At 35.2% G+C, this 26,727-nt stretch overlaps 1 protein-coding gene and 1 long non-coding RNA gene across 2 annotated transcripts in view; one reads left to right on the top strand and one right to left on the bottom strand.

Annotated features, from left to right (window-relative positions):
• The window catches only part of LOC141330972 (uncharacterized), an 80,687-nt gene extending 65,499 nt beyond the window's left edge, over positions 1-15,188 (bottom strand). The window contains exons 1-4 of the long non-coding RNA XR_012355216.1: positions 15,073-15,188; positions 13,635-13,776; positions 13,466-13,531; positions 7,214-7,286 (exon numbers count right to left, since the gene is read on the bottom strand). This is a non-coding gene — a long non-coding RNA (uncharacterized lncRNA). The remainder of the gene's footprint in view (positions 1-7,213; positions 7,287-13,465; positions 13,532-13,634; positions 13,777-15,072) is intronic.
• Positions 15,189-15,923: 735 nt separating this feature from the next.
• On the top strand, positions 15,924-23,616 carry rpl34 (ribosomal protein L34). Its single transcript, XM_073835784.1, has 5 exons — positions 15,924-15,968; positions 16,404-16,474; positions 16,593-16,692; positions 21,619-21,722; positions 23,484-23,616. The coding sequence occupies exons 2-5, from the start codon at positions 16,410-16,412 to the stop codon at positions 23,566-23,568; spliced, it is 354 nt and encodes a 117-aa protein (XP_073691885.1). The 5' UTR covers positions 15,924-15,968; positions 16,404-16,409; the 3' UTR covers positions 23,569-23,616.
• Positions 23,617-26,727: the final 3,111 nt, after the last annotated feature.

Here is a 26,727-nt window from a genome sequence, read left to right as displayed (position 1 = left end):
GTTATAAGAAGTCTGCTAAAGTTGGGATAAGTGTTAAATCTTTAGTTTTAACCTCAACCTTAACCTTTTTTTTAGGATATGCCCCAACAGATTGGTGGTGTGGACTGTGGAGTCTTCATGCTGATGGTAATTTGAAATAAATAAACAAACTGATTATGGTGTGAATAATTAATAAAAAAAAATGTTTTTGCTGTAAATGAGAAACAAGGAAATTTATTATTATTATTATTATTATTATTATTATTATTGTATTTTATTATTTTTTTAAAGAGAGAATAATCTTTTTTTTTCAGTATGGTCTACATCTCACCTTGGGAGCACCCTTTGATTTTACATCTGTAAGTAATTATCAGTTAAAGTAATTGACCTTTATGTTGTTGTAGCAGTTTTTTTTTCTTCCAGTGTGACATGCCAAAGATTCGGAGATGGTGGACTCTAATTCTTTTAGAGAACTTTGGGGTTTTCTCTGAAAGGTAGATACTAGACATTTCCTTCAGCCCACTGTTACATTTCCACCCACTTCTGACCAGTTGTAAATTAACCAAGATATATTACAGTGCAGATATGTTTCAAGAGGCTCTTCCAATTGAACAAGGAGAACAAGTTGAGCTTAGCAGCAGTGAGGTATGTCTCAAATATGATATATATATATATATATATATATATACAGTAGTCAACATTTCAAGTGGATCAAGACGTATCATCAAAGTTGTCCTAAAATCAAAACAATACCTGTTCTTGTCTTAGGACAACTTAATGATTAACTTTCATCTACTTCAAATTTTAAATGTTGACGACTCGCACACATGGTGTAGTTAACCGCAGCAACATACAAAAACATTTTTGAGAAATATAACAATTATTTTTTCCTTTAATATTCTGTAATCAAGGAGCTCCCAGTGATCAAAGACATGGCAGAAGCTGTGAAATGGATCCATTCGAATAAGCATCTGCTCAGAGGGCCAGTGGAAGAGCCTCTTTTCCTCAAAATGAATGAAGAGGACAAGGAAAAGGCCCTCAAAAATCTCCTTGAACAAACAGACTCTTCAAGAGTGCACTTTACATTTAATTTTGTTTTCAAGGATGACATGCAGTTATTTCTGCAAGAATGTCGTGACAAAATGCGCCTAAGAGTGAACTGTTCAGTTGACACATTTTAATTTGAATTAGTGCAAGATTGTCATGACAAAATGTGCGAATTGTGTGAATTCTTCATTTTGTAATTTTTTATTTTAATTTATATATGATTGTCATGACTAATTTGGCATAATAGTGAATAGTTAATTTTGTAAACTGTAATTGTTGTATAGTTTTAGTTTGTTTCTTTTAAAATGATGCTAATGTTTGTGTGAGTGTGTTAAGTTTTATTGAAATGTTTAAATTTTCTTGTAGAGAAATGCATGATGCATGTTCTTTGCTTTGGAGTAAATGTTTATTTGTCATGTTGTGATTAAAGCATATTTAATATAAAATGCCTTAAGTTTCAAACATTATTTTTAATATCATGAACAGAAAATAACTTGTGTAATGTAATGAAAGAACACCTTTATACAATAATATTAAACAAAATATTTTTTAAATGTTAAATGTATCGTAAGATGCACAAATAAAGATTAATGTTTCTTGTGAAATAAAAGCAAATTACGCTCCATAACCGTGGGTGGCGCTGCTCTGATAAGAATGCAAGCTCCACCCCTCACTTCCGGTTCTGTGGCTGGGGTTCTGAAACTGGGGTTCTGAAACTGGTGCTCCTGCGGGTCTGCAGTTGGATATTATTGGTATTTTTAGGCCTTAGTCTCATAAATGAAGGCTGTGCCTCAATCTAAAGATGTGTTTGTTTTTTTATTTACTTTTTTTTTTTTTTTTTTTTTTTACAAATAATAATATATACATATGTATTAGATATGTTTACAAGTCCCAGGTCTTTATTCTAATATTTAGCGATAGGTCTTTCATCAGTTGTTACTCCAGACGATCCTTCAGAAATCATTCTAATATGTTGATTTATTATTAGAATTATCAATGTTGGTAACAGTTGTGCTGCCAAATATATTTTTTGCAACCTGTGATTCTTTTTCAGGATTCTTTGATGAATAACAAGTCAAAAAGAACAGCATTTATTCAAAAAATAAATATTTTTTAACAATGTAAATCTATGCTATCGCTTTTTATCAATTTAACACATCATTGGTGAATAACAGTATTAATTTAGTTTTTTTAAAAAAAAGGAAGAATAAAAATTTACTGAGTTTAAACTTTTGAACAGTAGTGTATATTGTTATATTGTATATTGTGGTTTATTGTCAGTCAACACGCATGGCTTTGTGAAAAACTTAGGAGTGATTTTTGATTCTAATATGTGTTTTGATCGTGTGTTGTGAAAGCCTCCTTCTTTCAGTTGAGGAAGTTATCGAAATTGAAACCTATCCTTTCAACAAAGGATTTGGAAACTGTCATACATGCCTTCATTTCTACAAGACTGGACTATTGCAATGCTCTATATTTAGGTCTGAGTGACTCGTTGGTTACCCGTCTTCAGTATGTGCAGAATGCTGCTGCCAGGTTCTTAACTATAATGTTTTTAATAATTGTATTTTCATAATGTATTCATGATCAATTCATCTAAAGTAATTATTCTATTATTAACATACCAGTTATTTAGGAGTTGTCAGAGATTCATAAGATCATTTAGAAGTGTAACTAAATGATTAATAAACTTTAAATGCACACTTCTACATATTATTTAGACATAAAAATAGTTACTCGACATGTTGATTAACTATTAACAGATATTCTTACTGTAATTCATGATTAATTTCGGTAAAAAAAAAGTTAAATAAAAATAAAATAAATCTGTATCTGTAAGATGATACAGAACGTATAAATACTTATTTTAAAATTAAAAAAAAAAAAAAACGAAAAAAAAAAAAAAAAACTGTACACCTCTGCAATACACCTACAGCTAATTGTGAGTCTTCAGTTTGAAATTCAACACATCTTTGTGACTCATTTGTGACTGAATTTTACAACATATACTACACCAAAACATCTTGCTCATTTTCTTCATGTTGTTGTTGGTTTTTATTCATATTTACGTTCTTGATTATCGTTTTTATTTTTGTACATTTTTTATAAAAAAGTATACAATATATATGTGCTTGTGTGTTACTCGTTTCCCTTTTTTATAAAAGGTAACGGAGCCTTTAAATCTCCTTTGTAAAAGCTTTGCAAGGTATAAATTGTCTACACTTTAGATAAGCTCACAAAGCAGTTAACTGACAACTACTAATGTTTTAAACCTACCTGAATTAATCATGAATTACAGTAGAAATGTGTTAATAAAGGATTCATTCTATTATAATTATTCATAAATGATGAATTGACTATTTACTAATGTTTAACTAATGGTTCATAGTGTGTAGTTATTATAAAGTGTTACCTAATTGTCATATATAATAAATTACTTGTGCTTCAGAGCGAGCAGACGAAAGACAATAAATGCGGTCACTGCTTTTAGAGCCTGCTGTTTGGGAATGCAGTCGTGTAAGACAGTTCCTGAATGCAATAATTTTATGCTCGGCATTTTAGAATGACCATAGCAAAATCAATTTCAGATGCTGTGGAGCGAGATCGGTCCACTGGTTAGTCAGGTTTTGCTGTCCCATAGCATGTGATTTTTTTTGCGTACTGACGCTGCAGGAAAAAAAACAGGACTGGGGGTGAAAACTTTTTGAATTTGAAGATCAGGCAAATTTTTTCTTCTGAGGAACATGTAACTATCTTCTGTAGCCTCTGAAAGGCACTGTTAAAAGAAAAAGAAATATATATATATATTAGAGGTGGGCCGTTATCGGCGTTAACGTGCTGCGTTAACGTGAGACTCTTATCGGGCGATAAAAAAAATATCGCCGTTAATCTATTCTCAAAGTTGGGTTGGGCGCTGGGTCTAAACTACGTAAGCTGTGATGACCTTCACCTTGATAGTTTAGCGCGGATGTCTACCTAGCCGAATTGAGTGTATGATGATCCGTGATCCGTACGGACCAAACCGGTTCGGCACGCATGTGATTCGCGGGTTAACTGTTAAATTTAACCATCATAGAGTAAAAGTTTATAATTGGCACATGTTTTGTCTTGCCAATTTACCAATTCAAACAATTTAAAAAGGGAACACGCACGCCGACGCACACACCTGAACAGAGCACGCGCACCGAGAGAGAGAGAGAGAGAGAGAGAGAGAGAGAGAGAGAGAGAGGCGCGATTCACACAGATTGATTTCTCTTTTTTTTCAACTTCTTTTTGAACGGAAACACACATACAAAGTCATATCTTAATACCCGTTTTGGTGTTCTGGTAAACACAGTCGGTTATGTCTTCAGTGAACCGAAACAGTTGAGAAAGAGATGCTTGCCAGTAGTCGGTACGTGCATTATGCCTTAAAGAGACAGCATCCTATAAATACCTGCAGTGAGAAGCACTAGTTATTTACAATTAATTATTAAATTTCCGCACCTGAATTCTAGGGTTATTGATTTTATTAGTAACTTTATGTTGTATTCATTTACACTTGTTATTTGTGTAATTGTTCTTGTTTTGTTACTGACTTTATTAGTTCAGCTAGTAGTGTTTGCTGTGGATTAGAAGTAGCCTACTTAAAGTAAGCATTCAGTAATTAGTAAAAAACAAACTTTTTTGTTTTGTTTTGTTTGTTTTTTGCTGATCCAAAAAATTATCCGATCCGTGACTCCAAATCCATGATGTGATCCGAATCGTGAGTTTTGTGATCCGTTGCACCACTAATATCCATGCCCTTGCGCATCTGTGTATTAATCTGCAACGCGCACGTCGCGCAGCCTTTTACTCAGAAGTAGGCTACATGCAGTGTGGAAATAGTTGGTTACACAAGTTTGTATAGTTAATTGTGTTGTAAATGCAATTGTCAAGCAGTTTGTGATGCATTTTGGAAACAGGAGATGGGCCCCTGGTCTAATGCGCCACCTGGCTTAAAGGTTGTATCAGCGATTTCTAGCCTAAAACATAAAGTGTCAATTTCAGCTGACCTTTCTTCACGATCCGCTCGCTGCCTGCCCCATAAATTGTCTGTGAAAAAAACGCGTCTCTCTGGTCAGCCTAGGGTCCGAGATATGCCAAAAAAACAATCGGCACTACCAACCTTTCCACAGATAAACAAACAGTGTTCCAACCAATCAGCGTCAGGGGTTTGGTGTTGTGGACTTTCGCTACGCCTCCCTCACATCCCTGCACCTGTAGGAATTCCACAACACCAAACCCCTGACGCTGATTGGTTGGAACACTGTTTGTTTATGTGTGGAAAGGTTGGTAGTGCCGATTGTTTTTTTGGCATATCTCGGACCCTAGGCTGACCAGAGAGACGCGGTTTTTTCACAGACAATTTATGGAGCAGGCAGCGAGCGGATCGTGAAGAAAGGTCAGCTGAAATTGACACTTTATGTTTTAGGCTAGAAATCGCTGATACAACCTTTAAGAAACCCGTTCTCAAAGACTTACTTTTAGTCATTATTTGGTTAGCACACATATTCTGAATGCCTTCAGCAGAATTCAAATTAGCCATTTTAATCTAGATTAATCTAGATTAATTCCAAAATTAATCTAGATTAATCTAGATTAAAAAAATTAATCTATGCCCACCTCTAATATATATATATATATAGGTAAAATAAGAAAAATGTACATCTTTATTCTGTTCAAAAGTTTTCTCTTAATGCATTGTGTTTCCTTCTGGAGCATCAGTGAGTGTTTGAACTTTCTGTAATAGTTGTATGTGAGTCCCTCAGTTGAGAGAGAGGCTGCTTTTAGTAAACAGTACATCAGTACACAGATCTGCTTTCTGCATTTACATAAATCCCCACCCAAACTGAACGTTTCCATTGGTGACCAATTTCTGCGACATGGCTGACCCTATGGTTTTTAACAACCATATATTCAATTATTTACAGAATTCACGTGGCTCTTTGACTCACAAACAACAGATGTGATTGTCTAGCTATGATTACATGCCAGTATGGACAAGATAAAACTTTAATGTTTGCAGCACACAACTTGACGGATACGGTAGTTTGCACTAATCATTTTCTCTATGAGTTGTTAGATCTTCTGAAGTGAAGTAAAGCAGTGTGTTAAGCAAAGGTATTTTTTATCAAATTAATGGGGCAGTGGCTCAAAGCAAGTTTTTGTGCTTTTGAATGTTTTTGTGTGCTAGCAATTTTACCTTATATCTTTCCCCCTCAATAAAATAAGCTGAGTTTTTGTGCGATTGCATAAAGGCAACATCAACTTTATTATCAAACATTAAAAAAGAAAGTTATTTTTGTGGGCAAACATGTTGCCCCACATCGTGATGCCTTGGATTTCCAATGGGAATCGGATTTATGTGTTTAGAAGTAGGTCAGATGTTGAGATATCTGTATCTAATTTAAAGCCACATTTCGAAGTGGCTCAGGACAGAATTGACAGAAATGTGTGCAACAATATCCAATCTGTTACAAGAGCAAAAAAATCAGATTTTTGTGCAAGTGTAAACGCAGCTAGAAAGATTTTTTTTTTTTAAAGATTTGTAGAGTACCTTCTGGATCTATATTGATTTCATCAAGATCTCTGCCAGTAAAATCTGACAAGTGTCCCTTTTCCAAGTGCCAGACGAATACTGCTCATGTTGGTCATCCAGAAAAACTAAGTAGTGTAGCTCCTGCAGGTCCAGGGCTGCGTTTCCCAAAAGCATTGTAAGCTTAAGTACATCGTAGACCCATTGAAACCAATGGAGCTACGATCAACTTAAGCTTACGATGTTTTTGGGAAACGCAGCCCAGAGCAGTTCCCTAAAGCTGTCATGATGTCATCATCCAATCATGAAAGCTATAAAGATGACATGAACATTAATTAGAAACCTTTAATTATAAATCAGGTCCCCACTATGCTAAACCGTACAGTGTGTGTATTCATACAATGGCTTTCACTTGAGCTGCTGTTTGACCTCAAAACTGAAAATAAAATGTAAAATAATAATAATTATATTAAATGCTGTTTGACTTAAATACTGAAAATAACATTTTAATTAACTATATTAAATGTTTTACTTCGACTGAGATTTAAATTTAAAACAATTTATTATAATATTTATTATAATAAATGGTGTTTGACTTTGAGTCTGAAACTCAGTAAAATGTGCACACACCTCCTCAGTATGTTGTGTAGCTCCTGCAGGTCCAGAGCAGTTCTCTACAGCGGTCAACATCGGCACATGAAGACTATAATAAAGATGATACAATATAAGTTAGAAAGCATTACTTATAGACCTGGGGCCTCATGTATCAACGCTGCGTACGCACAAAAACTTTGCGTACGCCAGATTTCACGCTCACGGTCGGATTTACTAACAGTGAAATGAACGTGAGAATGTGCGTTGATCCACGCCAACTCCATGTCTGGCGTACGTGTATTTTTTGTGCGTGTGTTTGTTTTATTTCCCTTGGCGACTCCTAGAGGCAATTATTTTAAATTGCACACTAAAGTATCGCACCAACACATGTGAAAAACATTGCTATTAATTTATAATTGATAAAATGGGTTAATTGAGACAATATTTTTCTACCAATTATGTGATTTAGAACATATAAAAGCATTTGCAAATGTATACATCCCTTAGTCTATGGCAATGGCAGTGTTGGCCTTATTGGAGGACATTGTCAATGGCCAAATCCGAAGGGAACGCGTTTTTAGGGATCACAGTGATTTTCTGGCCCACGATGATGACTGTCTTATTAGCCGTTTCAGATTTCCAAGAGCTATCCTCTTGGAGCTCTGTGCTGAGTTGGGTCCAAATTTGGAAAGAGAGACAGCGAGGAGCCACGCATTACCCGTTCCCTTACAGGTGCTGACAACGCTTGGTTTCCTGGCAACTGGTTCTTTCCAAAGGGAACTGGCAGACCGCTCGGGGTTAAGCCAGTCGTCTTTGAGTCGTGCAATGCCAGCTGTATGGGACGGGATCATCCGCATGTCTAGCAGGTATATAAGGTTTCCATACCATGCAGTTGACCAGCCAAACATTAAAGCGCAATTTGCAGCGATCGCCGGTTTTCCTAATGTAATCGGAGCGATCGACTGCACGCACATTGCTATAAAGGCGCCATCTGAAGACGAATTTGCATACGTGAATCGGAAACATTTCCATTCAATAAATGTGCAAATAATATGTGATGCTCAAATGCGCCTAACAAATATTGTGGCAAGGTGGCCTGGGTCAACCCATGATTCATTCATCCTCACAAACAGCATGGTTGGGATGAGGCTCCAAGGTGGCAGGGTGCGAGATGGGTGGCTTCTTGGTGAGTGAGGTATTTAAAGAAATTATTCCAGCTGAGTTTTATTTTAATTTATTGAGCGTAATTATTTAACTGCATATCAGGAGACCGCGGTTATCCATTAAAGACGTGGCTGTTAACCCCCCTCAACAACCCACAAACTGACCAAGAGCGCAGATACAATGATGCCCATTCTCGCACTCGGTCAGTTGTAGAGCGGGCGATTGGGCAGCTGAAATGCCGGTGGCGCTGCCTTGATAAGAGTGGAGGGGTGCTGCTATACCGCCCTAATAAAGTGTGCCGCATCGTGCTGGCCTGTGGTGTGCTGCACAATGTCGCGCACAGACATGGCATACCTCTTGGTGAGGAAGTGGCACCGCCAGATGACCCAGACCCAGGACCAGCGTTCATACAGCCCAACCAAGAAGCCATTCAAGCCCGCCAACGTGTGGTTGGGGCAATATAAAAGGTAATCAGAGACAACATTTATTTTTTGACCAATTCCTTTAATGACTGGCTTATGTCTGTGAGTGCATCAGTTATATTTTTTAGGTGACTGTTAACTTCTCCAATGGCCCTAACAATTTGCTGTTGTGACTCCAGAACAGCATGCGTCAAGACGCGGCCTGACGGACGAGCCTCAGCACTGGGGGGAGCGCTGGAAATGCCGGAGACACTGGGTCCTGGCTGCTCAGGAGGCAATGACTCCGAGTGCGTGCCAGTGGATGTTCCTGCACCATCTAAGTCTAAATAAAAACAAGCACGTTAACTGATATTTGAGTCAATTTTTTTTTTATGGGTACACGCATATTTATAAATGCAACGGATACATAAATTAAAGTCTCCTATGTAAACTTAAATGTAAACTGGTATGTTTACCAAAGTTAAGACAAAAATGAGAAGTTACCTTCGTGGGGTTCTTCTAATACATCCGTGTCTCCCACAGACACGGATACTACTCCAGAAAGTAAAGTGTCGCCCACAATTGAGGCAACTCTCTCCTCAAAGGGTGTTAGTTCAGCATCCCCTGTTCCCCCGCCTGTTCGGTCCACACTTTGACGGTGCGCCGCTGTTCTCCTCTTAACCTGCACCTTAACGTCGGACCATTTCTTTTTTAATTCGGTCACAGTGCGATGTTCAGACCCCACTGCGTTAACCGCGTCAGCTAAACTCTCCCACTCTATTTTTTTTCTTTTGTTATTAATTCCGGAGGACAAACTTGCAAATAACACAGTTTTTCTGCGCTCTACCTCCGATAGGAGCACCTCCAATTCACATTCTGTGAAGTTTCTCTTCTTGCTTGCTTTTGCCATTGCTTTTTCGTTTGGTTTTGCCAAATTGGAGTCATTACCATATTTATACGGGGGAGGAGGCAGGGAGGGGTTTTGCGCTCGTGCACGTGCGCTCAATTTCACGTTAATTCAGATGTACAAAGAGATTATGCGTGGAATTCCGCGTACGCAGTGTTTCGTACATCTGATTTTTTTTACTGCGTACGCACATTTACAGGTTTGTCCGTACGCAATGTTTTAGTAGGAATTCAACGCAAGTCTTTGTACATGAGGCCCCAGGTTTCTACTACGCTAAACCGTACAGTGTGTGTATTCATATAATGGATTTTACATGATTTCCTGTTAACACACTACAGGACCCCACAACGTTACACCAGAAACAACCAGTGTGTAAGTGCTGCTGTTTGACCTCAAGACTGAAAATATAATAATAACTAGAAGCTAAAGTTCGATGACAAACTTTAAATGTTGGCTTGGAGAAGCAAACCGGGCAGCCTTCGGGCAAAAGGGCCAGCCCAGAACACTTAGAGCTCTCTGATTGAATTGTTGCTAGTAAAAATGCTATTACGATAAGTAATGCTTAGTATATTTTAGGCTAAACAGCTTGCCATAGAGGATTTATGTGTATTTTAGGTTAAAACGGCTTGCCATACAACAAGTGTGCAGCGCGTGCTTGAAAGCGTTGCTGTGCGGTTGAGCCTAAAAGCAGAAATAAGCAAGCATTTAAGCTGTGTAATATATTACTCTACTATTATTGTGTTTAATCGCTGGAGTGTTTGTATACCTTTAAAAGACGTGCAAATGATGTCTTTGATGCAGATGAAGACTGAGCAGTGCATTCAATGTTAGTTAGTTAAGCCAGTGAAAAAAGTCATTTGCACTCAATGTAGGTCTTTAAAATATTCTTCTATATTTATTGTGTGCAATCGCTGGAGTGTTTGTATTTAAATGCCTTTAAAAGACGTGCAGTCATGTATAATTGTCAGTTGGACATCTCGGAGCTCATAACACACTGCTGAACACAGCGCTCTCTGTATGAAAAAAAAAATACTCACGAACAACTGCATTTAGCTGTTGATATTCTCTAATGGGTGGACTTAATTAAATCGCTGCAATATTGTAATTTTAAAGGCGGTCAAATTCGTGCAAATTATGTCGTTCGTCTCCATGTATCATAGTTGAAGGCAATCTGTACGCGGTGAAGTAAATGCTTAGGGTTTTCAATAAATTCGTTCAAACAGCTGAATTCAGGTCTTGATGTGTTCTAATGGGTATTTATAATTAAATGGCTGGAATATTGTAATTTTAAAGGCGTTATTTATATGCATTTTACACCGAAGTCAAAGTGAAAGTATAGGTTACAGCTCGGTAACATGTTCGTTAGTGAAACCTATTGAACAGCTCATTTGCAGCTAATATAGTTCTTTAAAATATTCTTGTATATTTATTGTGTTGGATCGCTGGAGTGTTTTTATTTAAATGCTTTTAAAAGACGCGCAGTCATGTATAATTCTCAGTCGGGTAAATTAGCTCCGAGCCGTAAAGCTCATCTGTATAACACATTTGCTGAAGACAGTGCTTTAACTTTGAAATAAAACAGATCACAAAAGGTTGATTTGTTGATGTGTTCTAATGGGTATTTACAAATAAATCGCTGAAATATATAAATTTTAAAGGCACTCTAATTCGTGCAATTTATGTTGTTTATGAGCACATACAGAGAGAGTTCGTGCTGACGGCTTGTATACTCGCTGAAGGGTGCAAGCATTTCTTTTACAAGAACTGCTCACAAACCACTGAATTTAGCTGTTGATGTGTTCTAATGGGTATTTACAATTAAATCGCTGGAATATTTAATTTTAAAAGGCGGTATTTATTTGTATTTACACCGATTTCAGAGTGACTGTAAGCAAGAGGTTTGAGTCCCGCCTCTTCAGTCGAGAGGTATTGCGCCTCTAGATGGCGCATTTTTTCTCAGCCCATTGAAATCCTATAGAAATTTTTCATGTAAAAAAATTAATATTAAATCAACTGTAAGTCTGATCATTCCAAAAAGATATAGCAACACTTTGGTGACCAGGGCCCAGGGCTCCGCCGAGTTTGGGGCTTGTAGCCTTAAAGCTCTAGGAGGAGTAGCGTATAGAATTTTAGTCTCAGAAGAATTTTAATAATAACTAGAAGCTAAAGTTCGATGACAAACTTTAAATGTTGGCTTGGAGAAGCAAACCGGGCAGCCTTCGGGCAAAAGGGCCAGCCCAGAACACTTAGAGCTCTCTGATTGAATTGTTGCTAGTAAAAATGGCAGTACGACAAGAAATGCTTAGTATATTTTAGGCTAAAACAGCTTGCCATAGAGGATTGTGTGTGGATTTTAGGTTAAAACAGCTTGCCATACTGGAATATTGCTCCATTAGAGGGCGAAATTTTAGGAATTTTTAATGCAAAAAAATTAATATTAAATCAACTGTAAGTCTGATCATTCCAAAAAGATATAGCAACACTTTCGTGACCAGGGCCCAGGGCTCCGCCGAGTTTGGGGCTTGTAGCCTTAAAGCTCTAGGAGGAGTAGCGTATAGAATTTTAGTCTCAGAAGAAGTTTAATAATAATAATAATAATAATAATAAGTTTAAATAGCATAACAATATGTTGGCTTCTCCAAGCCAACATAATAATAATAAGTTTAAATAGCATAACAATATGTTGGCTTCTCCAAGCCAACATAATAATAATAATAATTATAATAATAATAATAATAAATGCTGTTTGACTTTAAGTCTGAAACTTAAGTCTGATACAAATATAAGTTAGAAACCATTAATTATAGACGTGGTCCCCACTACGCTAAACCGTACAGTGTGTGTAATTATATAATGGGTTTCACATGATTTCCTGTTAACACACTACAGGACCCCACAACGTTACACCAGAAACAACCAGTGTGTATGAGCTGCTGTTTGACCTCAAGACTAAAATAAAATAATTAAAATGATAATAATAAAAATAAATGCTGTTTGACATCAAGACTTAAAATATAATAATAATAATAATAATAATAATAATAATAATAATAATAAATGCCGTTTGACTTTAAGTCTGAAACTTAAGTCTGATACAAATATAAGTTAGAAACCATTAATTATAGACGTGGTCCCCACTACGCTAAACCGTACAGTGTGTGTAATCATATAATGGGTTTCACATGATTTCCTGTTAACACACTACAGGACCCCACAACGTTACACCAGAAACAACCAGTGTGTAAGTGCTGCTGTTTGACTTCAAGACTGAAATAAAATGATAATAAAAATGATAATAATAATAATAATAATAATAATAATAACAATAACAATAATAATAAAAATAAATGCTGTTGGACCTCAAGACTGAAAATAAAATTTTAAATAATAATAATTATTATAATAAATGATGTTTGTCTTCAAGACTGAAAATTAAATAAAAAATAATATTTATTATTATTATTATTATTATAATAAATTATGTTTGACTTCAAGACTGAAAATAAAATTTATAATATTAATAAATACTGTTATTATAAATACTAATACTATTATAAATAAGTTAGAAAGCATTAAATATAGATCGGGTCCCCACTACGTTAAACCGTACATTAATATAATGGCTTTCACATGATTTCCTATTAACACACTTCAGGACCCCACAATGTTACACCAGAAACCGTGTGTAAGTGCTGCTGTTTGACCTCAAGACTGAAATAAAATGTAAAATAATAATTATAATAAATGCTGTTTGACTGAAAAAAAAAAAAAAAAAACATCTGTAAAAATGACAAAAGCAGTAGAAAAATGTCAAACCTCTCTCCAAAGCGAGCGATCGTCATTCACCAGAAAGGCCAAGAGTTCGCTTTAGTTGCATCAATGCTTCAATAATAAGAGGAACATGATAGTTTAATGAATGTTTTTCCAGACAATTAAGAAAAACTAAATCATGAATACAAAGAAAATATAAATTTTAAAAGCCTACCAGCACTTATTTTTTTGCCAGGTGAATTCAAAGATAAAGACTGTATTTGGACAGATGTGTCTTCTATGTTCTTCTCCAAAATCATTTCTCCTCTATATTCAACAACAAAATCTCCTTTATTGAAAGGCAAACATTCCACAACCTGAAAAGAAGAGTAAATATTACAAAGGTAGTAAACTTTTGTAGGCAATAATAAATACTATGTTAGACTATGCTCAAAAGTTTGGGATCAGTAAGATTTTTTAATATTTTTTAAAGAAGTATTTTCTGCTCTTTAAGGCAGTGTATATTTATTCAAATATACAGAAACAAAACAACACTAATACATTATTGTGAAACTGCAATTTAAAATGGTGTTTTCCATTTTAAATGAAATTATATATATACCCTGCGATACCTTTTTCAGGATTCTTTGAAGAATAAAATCTTAGAAGAACTGCATTTATTTAAAATGGAAATATTTTGTATCAATATCCACTACACTATAACATTTGAGTCAGTAATATTTCTTTGTTTGTTTGTTTAAAAGAAAATAATACTTTTAAGGATGTGTTAAATTGCTAAAAAGTGATCTTTTTAACTTTTTACTTCAAAGAATCCTGAAAAAAAAAGTAAAAAAAATACTAAGCACAACTGTTTCCAACATTGATAATGAAAGTAATAAATCAGTATATTAGAATGATATCTGAAGAATCATGTGACACTGAATACTGGAGTAATGGCTGATGAAAATTCAACTTGGCATCACAGAAAAAAAAAATATATATATATTTTAAAGTATATTGAAAACATTTTAAATTGCAATAAATTTCATATTACTGTTTTTTTTTCTGTATTTTTGATTAAATAAATGCAGCCTTGATTCTTAAATTGAAAATCATACTGATCCCAAAATTTTGAAGGGCAGTGTATGAGGTCTAACCACATAAAATAACTTATGACAAATTAATTACCGTGACAAGTCTTCCTTCATGATTACTGTATAAATATACTTAAAAATCAATTGATTAATACTGCATTCACAAATAAAAATATGTAACTGCTAAAAACTTTAAGAGCTGAGGAAAACTAAAAAGAAATGTATGATAACTTTGGCTTTATGTAAATGTATATTTTGTATTTGATTTTTTATTTTATTTATAGTGTATGATTAATCTCAACTAAAACACAATTCTAAGAATCAGAACTTTAAATTATGCCTGGTTGTTATTATTTTATTTATTTTTTTAGATTTATCTGACATTGGAAGGCACACTTACACAAAAAACTACCATGGTGTTACTACAGCACAATTAAAAAACATATTTCTGGCAAACTGATTATCATTTGAAAATATTATGTTCTTAAAAATGTTAAATGAATGTAAAATAATGGAACATCTGTGGTAACGTTAACTGTGAACTTACTAAAATACCATAGTAAATCTATGGTAACCTACCTTTATATTCGGTTCTGTGTTTAGCATCCGATACGTCTTGTCTGGAGCATTGATAACGTGCTTCTCCACCTCTTTTACCGATTTCATCCTCCTCCGTTTCCCGGGACCAGGCCGCGTCACCGGCGCTCGATTCAGAGTCTCCCCGGTAATCACGAACGTCACTTCGGCCTCTTAATCACGCGTCACGCGGTGCCGGAAATTTAGCAAGTTAGCATTATGTTTTCCTCACATAATTATATGACGACAAGCAGTTAAAGTTTATGTGTCGCGTCAGTGTGTGTAGAGCTGCAGATAGCATCTATCTATCTATCGTAATCTATTCCTATATTCTTAAATTAAGTTTCATTGATTTATTTAACTTCAATCTTTATATCTCTTTTCCTTAGTTCCCATTTTTTTTGCCAACTGATCTGCTATCTCCTATATTCATATGTGAACTGGTATTCAACCAAATTGTTTATCTATTCTCATTTTTAGTGTATATAAATACTGTACATATTGCTAAAATATTGTTATCCCAGTACTCCTGCCTTTTATTTTTAAGTTTAAAATTTAAGTGCTTTTCTTCAGTTCTACTTAGTGTTTCAAATTAGGGTTATCCAATCCAATTGTATAATAAAGTACTTTATTATTTAAAAATCTGCACAATAAATTACATTACATCACATGTACTGTGTATTGCCTGGTTTTAGTCAGTTTTATTTTCTACTAGTAAATAATACAATGATTACAAAATATGTTATTTTATAGAATATTTATTATAATATTTAGCAACAACAAGGTACTCTACAACGTCTTTTATTTTGCTTTATGCAAACGTATTATTTCCGTTGCGGGCAGATTTTGAACTTTCACCCGGTCTCTAGTCCTTCCTCTTCCGTCTACAGTGATAGCAGGTATGGCGGATTGTCTTTGCGCTTAACATGTGAATGAACTATCTATTGTCATCTGCCGTTTTTGAAGATCAAATATGTGATGTTAAGAGTTCTACGTGTATTTCGAATTTTAACGGATGATACCCTTGCCATATTAAGTCAATTATTGTCTAATAACGGGTTTTTTGGTACTGCGTGAGTTGCCGCTGTGAAGTCGTAATTTACATCCCTTACAAAAGTATCAATTACGATTTTACAGTTTTTACTATGTTAATACTGAGTGAAAGTGTAACGCTGTTATATTTGTTAATTGGGTCAAAACGCATATTTAAGAGATGTTTGATAATTTGTAGGTCATAAGCCAAACTCTGCTTATTCAACTACTGAGCCTGACTTCCACCCAGGCGTTGACATCTCTTGAACAGGGATAATTAAAGATCGTGTTTTTTTTTTTAGGTCAAGATGGTGCAGCGCCTGACTTACCGACGTAGGCTTTCCTACAACACCGCTTCAAACAAGACCAGACTGTAAGTGTCATTTCTGCATTGATGCAAATAGATCTTCAATATGCACCAATGATTTTCCACAATATATTATCTCATGCCGACTTCAAAAGCTGTATTTAACGACTGCATTGTCCCTCAGGTCCCGTACACCAGGTAACCGCATTGTGTACCTATATACCAAGAAGACTGGAAAGGCACCCAAATCAGCATGCGGAATCTGCCCCGGTAGACTGCGTGGTGTAAGTGGTGCACTAGATACATTTTTTTTTCTGTGTGTGATTGTACCATACCACTATCTTGAGTACAATGATATAAATGGTGTTTTGTATCTGTGTGATATTGTTTTGATATTAAGTGTTCAAATGCCACTCAGCGGTACAGTATATCAATTTTAAAAGTAAGATAAGTAATTAGGGCAGCACCATAATGGAAGAAACGGACATTGCGATGTCTATCGTTTCTGCAATATATATTAAGATGTTTGGGATACAGGAATGTTCATCAGACATCTTGAATTGCTCGAATTAAATTGGTCATTCTAGAATAATTGGGTGATTTTGTAGACATCTTAATAGAAAATAAATATATTAAAATCTATAATAAAATCCCTGAAAAATGACTTTTTACCTTATTTTGGGTTGATTAATACACCATTCTCAGTTCAGGCAAATTAACAATCTAATATGTTGTCTAGGGCTGCAACAACGAATCGATAAAATCGATAAAAATCGATTACTAAAAGCGTTGGCAACGAATTTCATAATCGATTCGTTGTGTCGCGCGACGCAGAGACATTTGGTTGTTATTATATATATTTTAAAAAAAATTGAGCGCAGAGCGGAGTGGACACATTCGGTCTCTCTCCTGCACTGATGCCAGCAGAGTTCGGCACCTCATAAGCTGTGTTTCCATCCAAAAATGCGAATTTAACTTGTGCGCAAAACTGGAACATTTGAGCATAAAGCACCGTTTCTACATTATATATGTATGCTGCCCCGATTTATATCAAACATGTTTGATATCTAAGCCTACTTTGGCTAGCGTACTTTCACAGCAGCCAATGCTCGATCGCAAAACAGCTGGTGTACGGGTCGTTGGATAGTGGAGATGGAGAAAACTACTTCTATAGTTTTTGTAACACTGTCTGTCTGTATAATGTGTCGAAAACATACCACAACCGTAAGGAGAAAGAGGAGCTCTGCTGAGGTGAAATCGTCTCAGTTTTGAATAGGGCTGTGACGGTGGCACGTTGTTTTTTTTATATATAGCCTACTTACACTTCAGTCAGCTAACAAGCAGCCTAAAAACGCTAAAAAAAATCAAAGAAATAATATATTTAATTAAGAAAGTAGCCTAAGAATATTATATAGGTTATTAAACAAACATTCCTTGTAAAAATGTCCGACAGCCCATCAATTTTTGGCCGACTGAATTTCCAGTCTGACTGTCTTTTTTTCTCTTTCTCTTCCTCATTACACAGCTGCTGATTTTAATAGCAAAGTGATTACATTTATTTTCGTTCCTTTAATTTATAAAGTTAATTTAGAGATATATTTGGAACACTTTTTGTTTGTAAAATTCAAGTTTTTGTTTTTTAAAGTTATACCTAGCAAACAGCGGCAGAAAGATCAAAAGCCTGCTTAATTCATCGCGATTTAAATTAAAATCCTTTGATATAAAAAACTTAAAACATATCACAATATTAGTTTAATCATTCAATCAATATAAATCCAAAGTTTGTGCGGAGAGAAGCGCGCTTTGTAGCGCATGGAGACGCCAGTGCAATGTGGAATTTCTTTTTTGCTCATAAAGGTAAGAGTAATTTACCACCCGGGCCTGAACTGTAAAGGGTCTACCTTAGTTTGTGTGTACTAACAGTATCAACAAAATGTGCTCTTAAAGAAAACAAACAGAACACGCTTGATATCTTTGGTTTAAACAGGAGCGCTTCACAATAATTAACCGAAACCCAGGTAATTGCCTCACAAACACAGAAAGCTTTAAAATATTATTTTACTATAAAACGAAATAATTAAAATCGAAAACAAAACTCTTTCATTAGCTAATCCATAAAGATGCATTAGGCATTAATGAGCAGATTGCAGGATCGTCAATTTCATCTTTGCAACACTGAATCAGAAAATACTAGTTTATTAAGTAATTCGAATATTTTCTTAATTTTTGCTTTGACACATTCATGGTAATTACTTTTGCTGGTGCTTTGAGGCCAGTTTTGCGTGCATTTGAATGCGGAACTCTTCCAGCTGGTCGCTGCTGATGGCAGGACACTAAACACCGCCATGGCAGAATGAATGTAGCAGAAAGTTAGTCAAGTTATCCCGTTCCAGCGTGCAAAGTCACATGACTTTTTTAATGCGCACTGAGGAATTTAATTTGAGAGGCTTCTTGATGGGAAATGCAGCATGTACACCACAGCAAGCCGCTGTCTTGACGGATAGTAATTTTAGTTTATTTAGTCTATATATTTGGCAGATGTAAAGCATACATGTGTGTTTTTTGTGTTAGTCCATTTTTATTTTATTATTATTATTATAACAGTTCAAGGAGCAACATGTTCGTGCACTTTCTAAAGATTTTAGTTCTGTTTTTGAATAAAGGGTTGTAAATCCCTTGTTTTTTTTTTTATCCGATTCATCGATTAATCGAAAAAATAATCGACAGATTAATCGATTATTAAAATAATCGTTAGTTGCAGCCCTAATGTTGTCATATTAATAAATTTAGCTTCTTCCCTTAAAATAAGGGAGCTATTTGTGAATAAAGAAGTGCAGTCTAGAAACCTGATAAAATATTTATTTAGATTAAGCAAAAATCAAAAACCATTGTTAATTTTAACAGAAAAGCAAGCATAGACTGCTGTGTTAAAGGTTTGGCATTGCAGAATGCGAGCAAATAGCCTCCCTTAATAGGGCTGCAACGATTCATCGACATTGTCGACAAATCGATAATAGAAATAGTCGACAATGAATTTCATTGTCGATGTTGTCGCCAGACATGTTTTTTCCGACCGAGTGAGGCATCTCTCTGCCGAGAGTCGCACATGCGCATTAGCTTCTATGCTGAGCGATAACATACAGAAATGGCGGCGTCCATGGCAGCAGCTGCGCGTACCAAAACACGCCCGTTTCACACATATTCCGTCTGCAGTGCGTATGCGCTGCGTATTTTTTCTGCACCTATGTCGGATTAGCGTTCACAACGCACGAACTGCAAACGCGTTCTGTGTGAAAGCAAAACGAGTTCGTGCTGCTTCTGCACAGCATACGTAACGTACACGGACTGCAGACTGAGTATGTGTGAAACAGGCGTAAAGTTTGGGAGCATTTTAGCCTGCTACGGCGAATAAAAACCTGTCCTGCATGGTTTGCAAAGCAGTCCTTGAGCATCACGGCAGCACCTCGGTGATGCACGAACATTTAAAGAGAAAGCACGTCGGACAGTTGAATGAAACGGAGTTTGGCTCGCCTCGGTAAGATTTAAATAACATGGAAGCCAATACGTTTTGTTTTGGATGTACATTTTTGTTTACTGTTTTATTGCTGCTAATGTGCCTGCCCCTGGTTTACAGGAAGAAAATGTTTGATTTTAATTTATTTTTTCTTATAAAACAAATGTGCCTGTCCTTTAAAAAAATGATAGTTTCTTTATTTATGCATTTATGTCTATACTGACCGAGCACTGTGCCTAATTGGTTTTAGACAGGGCATTTTTATTTACTTTCGTATGAATCGGCCTATCAGCAGCAAAGTTCAATAAAATATGCATTTTTCATTGAAGTACCCCCTTCTTTCTTGTTTACTATCATTTTCCACATAATTAAAACAATCTCATGCTAAATTTTAGAAAAATTAAATAATCATCCGATTAGTCGACTAATCGTTTCAATAGTCGGTGACTAGTCGACTATTAAAATAGTCGTTAGTTGCAGCCCTATCCCTTAATTATCACTAAAAAGCTGACAGCTCATTGCGATATCATAAAGCTCTGTTATAACACAATGAATCTTTCACAATGTCTACACTTCATGTGTTATAATGAGAGGAATCGTGGGCATGCAAATTTGGGCACTGCGCATGTTTGTAACGGTGAGTGGATTCTAAATTAATGACCGCTGATTGGCCATTGTTGATGCAGGTCTCTAGTGCAGTCTTTCCATATAACTGACGATTCTTTTTGTGACTGAATCTTTGGTGCTTTTCTCCCATTCCTCGCTTAGACTGCATGTCAAAAATGTGAAGCATATTTAAAGTCCCCCTGAAATCAAAATTTAAGTTTTTTTGGCTTTTAGTATGAATATATTACCCTTAAGGTGATCTATAAGCTAGTGTGCTGCAAAACAAAGACAAAATTCGCGTTTACAAGATATGGGCATTCAAAACGTACAGTCTCGTCACTTCCGCCAATATGAATCAAGGATTTGGATGATATCACCGTGCACTTCAGTTTCTCATCAAACGTTCTGTCCAATCAAATGCTCTCTAGAGTCCGTAATGTCCCACCCCCTACACAGAGACGCATAACCCGGAGCAGATCATATGCGCTCATATGTGCGGACGGCATGTATTAAATTACACAGCCTCAGCATGATTATGATCACTATTTCGTTTTAGCAAGTTTCATATTGAATCTGTGGGGTAATTTATTAGTCTGTGGCTGTCATAAGCTTACAAATGTGGCTTTACCGAGCTCAACGGCTCTTGCCCGAGCAGATATTAATGGAACGCTATTGGCTATTCAAAATTAGTGGGCGGGGATGGGCGATATGTTTTTGTTTCAGTTAAAAGTTCGTCACCACATAGAATAACGCTGCGTGTTTCAATGCACTTCAGTGGACCTTTAAGAATGCTTAAATCAGAATTAATTACTTTATATCAGGCAAATATAGAACTGTGCAAGTTTTTTTTTCTTTTGAATCAAAAAATATTTGTTTTGCCCTGCATCGAAATCTCCTGCGTTGTGACTTACGCGTGAGCGCATCACAATGTTGGTGCTGAAACGATGTATGGTGCAGCCCTATCCGTAATGTAAGCTATCTAGTGTCTTTTGGAGTAGTTTATATCTAATATTTCAAATGTCTAGTTTAACGTATTAGATTAAAGTTAATACATGATGTGAACCATGTTCTAATTTTTGTTCCTCAATAGATCCGTGCTGTGAGACCCCAGGTTCTTATGAGACTCTCAAAAACCAAGAAGCATGTCAGCCGAGCATATGGTGGTTCCATGTGTGCCAAGTGTGTACGCGACAGGTAACAGACTAAGACCATTGCATTAGCCTATTTGTAAATAAGTGGATTCATAGTAGTTTCATCTTAATATACTTTGACTCAAGTACATTTTATTTAGCTGGCATATTTAAACATAGCAAAGTTGCCAATGTTCTAAACAGAGAAAACAAAAGTCCAAAAGAATAAAGAAAAAAAAAAAAAAAAACTTGTAATACCTTGGAGTAAAGGTAAAGTGGATTGTACAAACTACTTTGATTTTCTTCCAAAGCACAAAAAGAGATGTCTTGAATAGGGGTGTGACGAGACACTTATCTCACGAGACGAGATGAGATTTTGGGTTCACGAGACGAGATTTTTTAACTTTTTAAAATAAATCCTCAATGATGAAATATATAGGGGAAAATAGTATTTTATTCAACAAAAAACACAAAATGCAAAAAATGTAGGTGCATTTTGATATGAACTTGTACTTTATGAAATTAAACTTATATTTTAATGAATTATATGCAGTAATAAATGTAAACTAATGCTGCATGATTCTGAGTAAACTGAAAAACAATTTTCTTTTATAAACTGGAGATCACAATTCTGAAGAAAAAAAGGATTAGAAATCTAAACAAAATTACGTAATTTACTAGTGGTTCTGACAGAATGTTCATTGCTCAAGTCTGAATTAAAAAAAAAAAAATGAAGGAGCCAGTGTCTCAATTAATAAAGACTTTTTCACTATTGGAATCTCTTGAATGTTTAATTCAATGACAAACTTTTTTTTTTTTTTTAAACGTGTAGTTGTCGCCATCTCCTGGCGAAGAGAATAAGTGTTACTCTACAAACGTGTTAGAAGATACTTTCGTTTTGATTGCTACTGTAGACAATAAGTGTTTATATCCAAACTATAATCTTTTATCCCAGTACTTATGTTTTTTAAATGTCTGTAACAAAGAAATAATAATGAATATGTGGTTTAAAAGACTGTTGCTTTGTGAAACAGCAGCAAGAATGCAGATTTGAATGTCTTCAACAACTTTCACATCGTAAGCGTCAGTGGAGCGCGTGAAAGAGTTGTATTAGACAATGCTGAATCGTTGTCATTTATGAATAAGATCGCGTGGGTGTTTGAATAGAGATCGTGATCGTGAACTATTAGTCATGCAGCTCTAATGTAAACACTGCAAAATGTTTTGCCATGATATCGTCATGTTCTCGCGAGAACAGTCAGATCTCGCGGGACACATCGGAATATCGGAGATCTCGTCACACCCCTAGTCTTGAAGATATGTACCAGTTGTTTTTTTTCCATGCAGTTAAAATTGGTATGGGTTCTTTAAATATTTGATAATGATGGAAAATGCTGTTTAAGTTTTAGCTGTATGTACAATCTTGAATGAAAATTCTGTCATTAATTACTCACCCTTATGTTGTTCCAAACCCATAAGACATTTGTTCATCATCGGAACAAAGTTAAAATATTTTGATAAAAAGAGAGCTTTCTGATCCTCCATATACAGCACGTACTACCACAGTCAAGACACAGACATGTAGTAGTGACCTAATTAAAATAGTCTATGTGATATCAGTGGTTCAACCATATGAAGTTAAGAAAGGATGAGTAATGACAGAATTAACAAGAGTAGAAATTGCTAATGAAGTTGTTGTTCTTGTTTTTTTGAGAATAAATAATTGCATGATTTTCATTTTTTTGGGTGAATTGTCCCTTTAATTGCAGTGTTTTTTTTTTTTTTTTTATGAGCTAATACTCTACATCTGTTTGTCACTTTTCAGGATAAAGCGAGCTTTTCTCATTGAGGAGCAGAAAATTGTGGTCAAAGTACTGAAGGCGCAGGCACAAAGCCAGAAGTCCAAGTAGAATTGATTTGTACTGTTTAAATAAATAAATAAAAGAATAAGAAACCACTGTTTTATATCCTTATTTGCCTGTGCAGATAAATGACCATAACACTGAATAGTGGCAGGAAATTATATCTGGAGAATTCGTAAATATTTGGTGTTAATAGTATGCCAAGCTTACGTCTTAGATTTACTTTATTTATTTACAAAAGTTACTGAGCTTAAGCAAAATAGTTGATCATTTGCAACTGGATTTTTATTTCACAATTTATTAAAATGGCACTAGTCCTCACACACATAGTGTGTGCTCTATAGGCAGGGATTGCTTGTGCTTTTAGGCTCCACCCTTCAACATTAATCTTAAATTATTTCCAGTAGTTTTGCTAGGTGTCACTCTTCAATCTCGATATAAGATAAAATGATTTCAACACATTTGTAATACATAGGAAGTTCAGTATTGAATATAATTCTGTTCAGTAACTAAAAACAATTGATTGTGAAATGAGTTTGATGTGTAAAAATAATGAAATATTCTCTGCTTTTAATTAAAAGCAACGCCATGTGTAAACCACATGGTGCTTCAGAAAAGTGGTGCTCCAAACTACGAAGAATAGATCTCTAGGAAATCAAACTGGAAATGGATAGTATGGATGAAACAGGTGAAGAGGTGGATGATGCAGAGGTTGGGTGGACACAGATATAGAGAGGATCTAAATAGAGGAAAAAAGGTGATGCGGAAAATGATTGTTTCAAAGTCAGACGGGTGGGGTTAAAAACGATTATACAATTTATTTAATATTCTTCAGATAAAATTCATATTTCAGAAGAGCAATGTAGACCACGATCCAAACAATAGTCATAAATGAAAGATTAACACAATTAAGAGTCCATAAATCCATTGATCAGGAATAACATTAGTTTCAATGTTATATTAATAAGCCAATTCAAATCTGTTCAATAATAGTATACTTCTTTGAGAAGATATACAAATGCAGAAATTATAAGAAATATTGCAATTTTATTTACTCAAAAGTATAGAATTCCATAAAAGCCAAATTGCAATTAATAAAGTCAAATTTAGTTAAATAGTCTATTAATATTATCAAATCTGAGAAAAATAAGTCTAACAGAAAATTAGACCGTTTCAGGTGCACCCAGAAGAAAGTTGAGATCGGAGTAAAGGAGGTTGAGAAGTCTGAAGTCTCCGATCTGTCCAGAAAAAAATTGCAAGACTTTTTATACCCTAAAACCAGACAACTCAGGAAGTCTGAAGGTTAAAGTCAGTTGAAAATACATCAATACATCAACTCGTGAATAACTCGTGATTAGTAATTATAAACTCTGTTGGGTGGACATGCAGTTTCATTTCTCCTTTTTAGTTTAATTTATATCTTGAGATGTTGAGATATGTGAATGTTAATCTAATTGTCCATCTAAAATGTCTTCATTAAGTACCAAGAATAACTGTTTTGCGGAACTGTGCTTCGGACATCACACACATACATAGATGAAGCTGGAAAAATACAGATGAAACAAATACTTCGAAGAATGAATAAAGCATTCAGCACCATATTGAGTAGCTTAATCAATAAGACATAACCAAACTTCTAATATTTCAAGATGATTATTAATATGTGTTAATATTTCTATATTTTGATTAAGATCGCAATACTCATGTCTCAGCTTGTGATCTAAAGTGTTATTAATTTGCATATATGTCCACCAACCCAAACTTTAAAAAGGCACATTTAGTAAGAATTCCTTGTTCTAAGAATCGGTCTGTGTCCGAGGTCATGATAGATATGATAAAATGTACGAAAATAACACAGCTACATAGCAACAGCATACAGTCTCATGTCATGTCTCAAAAGGTCAGTCAGGGTAAAACTGTTAGGGCATTAAATACATATTCTCAGAAAGATCAATAATTATATAAATATAATAATTCATAAGACGTATTCATAATACAGTTAATGATGCATAATCTTAGATATGAATATGCAAACTGTTTTGTTAATTTCATAAAGTCGACATATCAAAAGGTAAGGAGGAAGGATCAGAAAGTAGTTTGTTAGCTAGCGAGGAAGAAAGGGATGGAAGAAATATGGTCATGAATGGATTAGAATAATATTCAAATTTAAAGAAGCAGTAGTGCCTCAGGAGTAAATCCTTTGGTGTTGACCTGGGAATTGAAGAAACTTGTCAGCAAGATAAAACTAAAAACAGTAGGGAAAGCAGATGTGATGAGCTTTAAGATTGCAGGGTGTATGGTGTGATAAATGGAGTTCCGGTAGGAGTTACTATGAAGGAATTAAAAAAGAATCTAGATCAGGAGTGGGCAAACTTTTTTATTTGAGGTCCACATCAAGTTGTGGAAATGTATGTTTTCTATTTGAATATATTTCAAAATGTAACTTACTCCTGTCTCATTGCCATCAGATGATAGCCATTGCACTGTCCCCTTGGCTGTTCCTGCCAGCTTCTTTGTGATCTGAAATCAAGAACAACACACAGAACATTAATGACACATTGTGTGGCACATACAATCTTGAGGCAATACAAAAGTTAACCCTAAAGTTAAACAAGTAAACTAAATTCCACCTTCACCAAAAGTTAATTGTGATACTGGCCTTAATGTGATCAAGTCGGCTGACAATGTCCTTCCCATAAACAGTAGCCATTTGCTGGTAGGGTAGGAGGCTTTGGAGGCTTCTGGAAAACAACTGGCAACTAGCAAGCTGGGGCGGCCAACAAAGGCTGCACATTCCCCTATGTAGTGTGCCATAGGTGCCACATCTGTTGAGCCACTCTTCCCTATGGTTCTCCTTCAGTTGCTTAGCCAGTCGGGCAGGGCTATTGCCAAGTGTCCTCTCCCTTAGCATATCTTTAAATACAAATATAATTATCTATCTATACTATGTAATTTTGAGTGTTGCATTTAAAAACTTGCATGTCAAGATGAGGCGGAACAGTTTCCTGTGTGGCAAGTCTAGGTGCTTCAAGGCACGTCCTGATTTTGCAGAGTTATATCTCATGAAATATAAGACAACGATTAATCAATTACTGTATAATAATATTAATAATAATAATTAAAACTACTACTAATAATAATATTACATATTTTGTGTTAATAATAATATAAACTTTGTTGTTGACCCAGGGACATCATTCTTTATAT

The sequence above is a fragment of the Garra rufa genome, chromosome 3 (assembly GCF_049309525.1).
Source record: "Garra rufa chromosome 3, GarRuf1.0, whole genome shotgun sequence".
Classification (NCBI taxonomy): Eukaryota; Metazoa; Chordata; class Actinopteri; order Cypriniformes; family Cyprinidae; genus Garra; species Garra rufa.
The sequence above is the reverse complement of the archived record's forward strand: the minus strand, read 5'-3'. Positions and strand labels throughout refer to the sequence as shown.

Coding starts and splice junctions, on each gene's coding strand:
- rpl34 (XM_073835784.1), top strand. CDS start 16,410: ATGGTGCAGCGCCTGACTTACCGACGTAGGCTTTCCTACAACACCGCT. Junction 16,693..21,618: donor GCCCCGGTAGACTGCGTGGT/GTAAGTGGTGCA, acceptor GTTCCTCAATAG/ATCCGTGCTGTGAGACCCCA. Junction 21,723..23,483: donor GCCAAGTGTGTACGCGACAG/GTAACAGACTAA, acceptor GTCACTTTTCAG/GATAAAGCGAGCTTTTCTCA.